Here is a 7,179-nt window from a genome sequence, read left to right on the forward strand (position 1 = left end):
GTGTGGACATTTTATGATAGTGTTGACATGTAAAGCTCATTGTTCATTGCACCCATCTTAGGCAATGGAAATGAAGAGATAACACGTATACTAAAACATGGAAGATGTATTTCAGTGTTTCAGTGTTGAATATAATAACCCATGACCTGATTTTAAGTAACACTGATGAGGGGATGAAATTAAGTCAGCCTGTGTGACAATTTGTTTACCTCCCTATACACTTAAACCGAAACATATATACAACACAACAGCGGACATATCGATAAATATATACAGAACTGAGCAAGAACCAGTTTGAATCTGTATTATGATGCGTAGAATGTTCATGGCACTAATTTGCTGAGATGATGACAATATTTTGAGTCAAAAACAAAAGGATCCAGGAAAACATACGATGTATCCAGGAAAAATGTTACTTGTACATACTTGTACAAGTAACGCACTGCTAAGATTGTTTGCCAGGGGATTTCAAACGACGAAAGCATATCTCTCAAATGTCAATGCTTTGTGGAATGTCACTGAAGAAGAGTTCATTGATTTCTCTGCATAGTTCGTCAGCATCTATGACGTAGCTTCCAGACGTTGTCGTGTCCCCGTCATCGTCATCACGTACACTGTCTGTGACGATATCACTGTCATCGTCCAGAACTGATCTAGGCCTGGAGTACATGCCTCCCACCCTGTAGCAGTCATGTGGACTGTAAGCATTCGTTTTTATGGCGATTGTGTCGGGGGGTAGAGCACTATGTGACGAGAGGTGACAGTCATCCTGTCGACCCCCGGTAAATGTCCTCATATTGCTTTTATGCCGAGGAGAACTTTTCAGAATAGATGGAGGCATGTAATTTGAGTACTCTTTTAGTTCTAACGGAGACACGGCCCCAGAGCTTGGCACTACGTGAGCACTATCACATGGGAATGGGTAGTTCCCGTAAGAATCCACGTTGATTTGGTAGTAAGCACTCCTTGGGTCGTGTTCAGCCATCCATTTGTTGACCCGTTGATGACTATTCGGTTCTTCTGTAAAAGCTGGGTCTATTAGCTGCACCCTTTTCTTGGGTTTTTGGTGAACTTTGGGAAATCCAGCTGCTTCTGAAACAAAGAAGAAATCAGAATTATTCACCCGATAAAGTTGGCATCTGTGGGTGGTACTAAGAAGCTTGATAAATCACTCTGTCTGCAGGCTGATGAGGCGCTATGTGAATGGTACATTCTAAACATTCTTAAACAAAGGTATTATAAATCTATCAAATCATAATATTTTCTGCCATTTCAAAGTAAATTTTTACAAATAGTAGTAAGACACTACATGTAGATAAAAGTGTTATGCAAGCCATGCACAAAGAAAAGAAGACACTTACCAGCATGTAGAGGTAGATCTGGTTTAGTAGGGGCAGGTAACTCTTCCTCGCTCCCGCCTCGACCACTGTCACTGTTGGTTATATCCCCTGACAGGTCGCTGTGGTCCTCATATCTGTTGACATCCACAGCCTGAAACAGTGAGAAAATTTTTTGAGCAAAAACATCTTCAGTCTAGCTAAGTAGACGTCAGACTTGAAACCGATGATATTGATGATATTTTTACAGCCAAATTGAGGTTCAGGTTTTGTGCAGCTGATTTCAGTTCGCATATGTCATTATCAATATTTCATATCTATAGCTTGAATGTTTTTGAAATTTTTATCAAAATGAAATTGCTAATGATCAGAGGATTTCCATTTAATGACATAATCCTCGTATCTCATAAATCAATCGGTCAACTCGATCAATCTGCATCTTATGCATGCAGGTAAAGATAAAATTTATGTGTATATTTGATTAATTTATTTGATAGGTGTTTTACGCCGTACTCAAGAATATTTCACTTGCTGACGGCGGCCAGCATTATGGTGGAAGGAAACTGGGCAGAGCCCGGGGGAACCCACGACCATCCGCAGGTTGCCGACAGGCCTTCCCACTTACGACTGGAGAGGAAGCCAGCTTGAGCTGGACTTGAACTCACAGTGACGGCATTGGTGAGAGGCTTCTGGGTCATTATGCTGCGCTAGCGCGCTAACCGACTTACCCACAGAGGCCCCTGTGTATATTTGACCTTATATTAAATTAAATGGCATTTATATTTGACGAATACAGTAAAGGTTGGTATGTAAAATATACATTTATAAGAACACAAAGGCCTTCAAATAACAAGTTTCTCCGATAAGCTGTCACTCAAACTTCACAAAAAAAATCTTAAGTGGCATTATAAGGTTCATGCATCAGTCAGAATGTGTCGGGTAAAACAACGCTAAATTTTAGGTGAAATACAGTAATTATATTAAAAAATGCCCCAAAAAGCTAAATGTGGAAATATTGTAGCAATTGTACACAGAAACCGTTGCACTGAATGAAAAAAAAATGCAATGCGTGGAAGCAAGCATTTCTGAAAGGTCAGTTATGATGGAATGTTGTCATTGATGTATTGCCTTACCTGTTTGCCGGGATAAGGGTTTGGCTGCAGGTCATCCGACCACCTGTGCATTGAGTGATTACTGCTCCTGAGACTTGATCGGTGGGGGGAGGAGCCCGCTGTGGCGTAACTCAGTGATGGCCCAGATGTGCCTGTTAACACAGTCTCAACTCTCCCTGGGGACTGACCGTTCACAGTTAACATAGAGCTGCAGGCCCGCGGAATCTGGGGGAGGGAAAAAAAGAATCATGTAAGAAACAGAGATAAGAACCAGGAATGTGAGTTGAAGAAAAAAAGTTATAAGGAAAGATAAGAGTTGAGGGCAACATGAAAGAGGAAAAGATGTGAAACCCAAAAGCTTTCTGTAGATAAAGCTTTTTCATCTAGAAATGAACACGATGATTAAACTTACCTTTTATCTTTGTTTTATGAAAGAAGTGAAAGTTGGTTTTAAATAAAGTGAGTTTGAATGAAGTGAAGAATGTATTGTATATTGTATTATATTCAGTTGCTCAAATTCTGCGTATCAGGTCTATTCATTCATTCGTTTTTTTTTTTTAAAATAGTGTCTTATATGCATACTTATGTTTTAACATTTTCTCAAATGTTGACAAGACTTAAGCTGCCATTTTGTGTTCAGTGTTGAATTCTGTCAGAGAATTTCAGTCCTTTGATCAAGGGCTGGGTTTTAGATTTGTTATGAGACTCTAACACAATTTTTGATAATGGCCATATCAGTTACTTCAGGATACTCCCCTTGTTTGCTGAAGGCAAAAAAGTGTTGCCATGTTCGAAACATCAGTGCTCATATGAAGGTTGATCTTAATTCATTCCAAAGCAATTGTCAGAGTTTGAATTTGCTATAATGGAGCCCCCACTAATTGGTCTACCATTTATTGGGGTGAACTCACTGCCTGTAAATAGCTCCAGTATTCTATTTTGCGTGCATTACGAGGAATTATTTGACGTATTCAATTGAGATTATCAATTATCCTGGGAGGAATTGCACAACAGAGAGAAAGAGCTTCTCCTCACCATTAAAACGGAAACTATCAATCGATTGAAAGGCTAGTGTTTTAGTGTCACCAGATAAATTTCAGCACCGGGAGAAACTCCCAGTTTGAGAGCTAGAATGGAGAATTCTTTCCAGTGAAGACCAATGTATTTGTTTGGAATGCGGAAGGAAGCCTTCAGGATTCGAATGGTCTGTAAAACACCAAAAAATGCTCTCTTAAAACCCTCGAGATTGTTTGATTTTTTTCCCTCCTGTCAATCAATGAATCAATAAGACTAATAAAAGGGTAGGAAATGACTGCTACTTCTAAGTGCCTCGGTAAGTGGGGTCAGAAGTCATTAACAGTTAATGAAACATGCCGTGTGCTGCGTAACCCCGTCTGGTCATCCTCTCAGACTCGGCATAGATTTTTTGTCTTGGATCAATGGTGTGGTGTGAAACAACAGACAGTCTTACCTGGATGGAGCTCTGGCCCAAGGACGGTATGGAGTTCTCTCCCTTGAATGTAGAACAGGTATTGCTAGGGACGGAGTTGTGCGTCTCGTTGACCAAGGAATAGTTGACTTGGCGAGAAACATCGCCAGGTAGTGGCATGGGGACTGTTGTTGATATGGGTTGGGGAGGGTTGGTAACTCCAAACCCGTTGTCTCCGTAAGCCATCATGTGTTGGGATTCTGCACGTGGATATGCAGGATGACGCTTGGCCTGCCTCTTCACCAGAATTATTATAACCGTGATGATGAGGACGAGGAGCACAGTCGTAATGGCGATGGTGACACCGATGATTAAGTTGTCGAACATGGGCTCGTCCTCCGTGGAAGCAGTGCTGAGAGGAAGAGATTCATTGCCCAGCTCTACGTCAATAATAAACTTTGTCAACTGTTCCTTCGGTGGTGTTCCTTGGTCCGAGGCAGATATAGACAATACATGTTTTTTGATATCCTGCTCACTCATATCATTCACAACAAAAATTTCACCAGTTGTTTGGTGAATTTGGAACAAGTTCTTGGGATTACCGCTGACAATCTTAAAGGTGATGGTAGCATTTTCCCCGCGGTCTTTGTCATGGGCTGATATGATGGTAATTAAGGTACCAACGTAATCTGTGTGGTAAATCGTTTTCGAGTTATTCGTCTCAGTGGGGTAGTAAAACTCAGGAAAGTTGTCGTTGGCATCCAGCACGTGGACAGTCACATTGGTCATGCTGTAAAGTTGTTGATTCTCCCCATCATCAGTGGCAGCCACAACAAATGTGTACAAACTCCTGGTTTCTCTGTCTAATTTCCTCTCTGTCTCGAGAACTCCGGTCACGGAATTTAGACGAAATGGAACATCATTGTTTGGGTGTTTTAACAAGGAATATTGGACTTTCCCATTCCTGCCAGCATCCTTGTCTTCAGCAAAAATTCGTCCCACTGATGTCCCTGGCTGCTCTTCCTCCATGGCAAACAGTTGGTAAGACATTTCCTGGAAAGTTGGTGCCATGTCATTGAGATCTAGTAAGTGAACATGTACAGTTGCTGTTGAAGACATGGCTGGTTTTCCAAGATCGGTGGCAACGACAAGTAACTCAATAACTGGAGATTTCTCTCTGTCCAACGCAGCCTTAGCTGTGATGGTTCCAGAGCTGCTGTCAATAACGAAGTTCTCCAAATGAGAACCAAGGCTGTAGGATATTTTGCTGTTGTCTCCTATGTCTGCATCTGTGGCAGAGACTTGGACTATGAATTCGCCTCCCTCGTTGTTTTCATACATCTCCATACTGTATTCTGCAGGTTCAAACACTGGAGCATTGTCATTGACATCGGACACTTTAACCATCACCTCTCCAGTACCCTGCATCTGCGGCTCACCCTCATCGGAACAACGAATCAACACCTTGTACTCCACCTGAACTTCTCTGTCCAGTTTCTGGTTTAGTAAAACTTTGTACTCATTAGCCAAGAGTCTATGGAGCTCAAATCCTGGACTGAGCATCTCACAGTTAACTTTGCCGTTTGCACCAAAGTCTCCGTCGGCAACGGATAAATGGGAAATAAAGCTTCCCGGCCCAGAATCCTCAGAAAGAATTGAAAAGTTACCACCAGACAAGAGGTTAAAGTGTAGGGAAGGCACATTGTCGTTGACATCTTCTACATTGATAACCACAGCCGTCTGAGTGGTTTGAGGTTGACTGCCATGATCGGTGGCTCCCACAACAAATTGGTATTGCTTCTTTGTTTCGTAATCCAGACTGCCTTTCAGCTTGATTTCACCACTCGTTGCATTGATTGCTAAGATATTAAGTGTGTCTTTGTTTGTATGAAGTCCAAAGTAGTAGGTAACATATCCGTTAGAAGCAAAATCCAAATCAGTGGCTTTTACTTGAAGAAGTGTCTCACCAACTGTGGTGTTCTCTGAATGGGACGCTGTGTACAGGGTTTTGTTAAAAAGCGGTTTATGGTCATTCACATCAGTCACTGTGACGTTGATGGTTGCTATGCCTGTTTTAGCTGGAGATCCTCCGTCCATTGCCAAAATATGGAGTTGGTAGTAGGCTGAAGTTTCTCTATCCAAAGTCCCATTCAGCACTATTGCTATATCAATTGTCTGGTCGGAGTTTCTGCTTGTGTGGAGACTGAACAGATTGGTTTCTGACTGAAGCTCATATCTCTGAATTGAGTTGTTTCCTATGTCCAAGTCTATTGCTGTAGGCACGTTGTAGTACATTCCAGATAATGCAGATTCCGGAATCAAAACTTTGAGAACAGGTTGTGGAAAACTTGGGGGGTTATCATTGATATCTCTAACACTGATTTGCACTGGAACAATCTGGAAAAAGCTTCCAGTTTTCGAAAGCACTCCCACAACGATATCCAAGACACAAGGAACGGTAATTCCACACAATTCTTCACGATCTATCTCAGCGGTGGTCTTCAGTTCACTGGTATTTTCCTCAACACTGAACAAGTTGGTGTGGACATATCCGTGGGGTAAGAGGTTAAACTTCAAAGCTCCATGCTGTTGTTGTTGGGCACTGAGCGAAGCATCCCTGGCCACATTCCCAATCGGAGATCCAATCATGAGGCCTTCGTCAATGTCATAGGCCAATCCAAGAACAGGTGAAACAAGTTGGAGAAGAAGTATAATCAGAGAGACAGTTTGGCTGGCCATTTTAGTTTGTATCACAGTCTAGGTTCTTTCTCACCAAAGTAGCACTGGTATCATTTCTGTAGATCTGCAAAGACAGGATATATTTAGCACTGGGTTACAGAAGCGAAAAGAGGTCTTGGAAGAGTAGGGTTTGCTGACTGAGCTGTAATGGTTCCAGTGTTCCTCTGAGTAGGTCAGGCTGGACCAATGCCCTCAGGTTGAGAAGCACCCTTTAAATACAAAGTGTTGGCAAACAGTTCACTGTGAAAGAGTGAGAAGTTTCAGTGTTTGATGCTGATACCTTAAGCTATGATGTAAGTGGCATGTGACATTGCCCCCAGAGGTGTAATCCCCACTGTGGGCTGGTGTGAATTCCTACCCTCAGCCCTTCACTTAGTCCCCTCCCCCAAGGGTCTGAGATTACCCTCACACTTCAGCCCTTGGCACCCCTGTGGAATTGCCCATTCACAGAGATCATCTGTTTACACCTTTATTTTTACATGCTTCTCCATCCCCTAAAGACCATTGTGGACACAATATACTGATACTTGATTGAGGAGGAAACGAGTGCAGGTGTGTCTGG

General features: G+C 42.2%; 1 protein-coding gene across 1 annotated transcript; it reads right to left on the reverse strand.

The window, feature by feature from the left end:
* Positions 1 to 490: 490 nt before the first annotated feature.
* On the reverse strand, positions 491 to 6,575 carry LOC135473336 (protocadherin gamma-A11-like). The gene is made up of 4 exons (XM_064753184.1): positions 3,921 to 6,575; positions 2,471 to 2,674; positions 1,362 to 1,491; positions 491 to 1,092 (listed from the first exon to the last, which is right to left on the reverse strand). The coding sequence occupies exons 1-4, from the start codon at positions 6,525 to 6,527 to the stop codon at positions 491 to 493; spliced, it is 3,543 nt and encodes a 1,180-aa protein (XP_064609254.1). The 5' UTR covers positions 6,528 to 6,575.
* Positions 6,576 to 7,179: the final 604 nt, after the last annotated feature.

Source organism: Liolophura sinensis, chromosome 8 (assembly GCF_032854445.1).
Source record: "Liolophura sinensis isolate JHLJ2023 chromosome 8, CUHK_Ljap_v2, whole genome shotgun sequence".
NCBI classification, from domain to species: domain Eukaryota; kingdom Metazoa; phylum Mollusca; class Polyplacophora; order Chitonida; family Chitonidae; genus Liolophura; species Liolophura sinensis.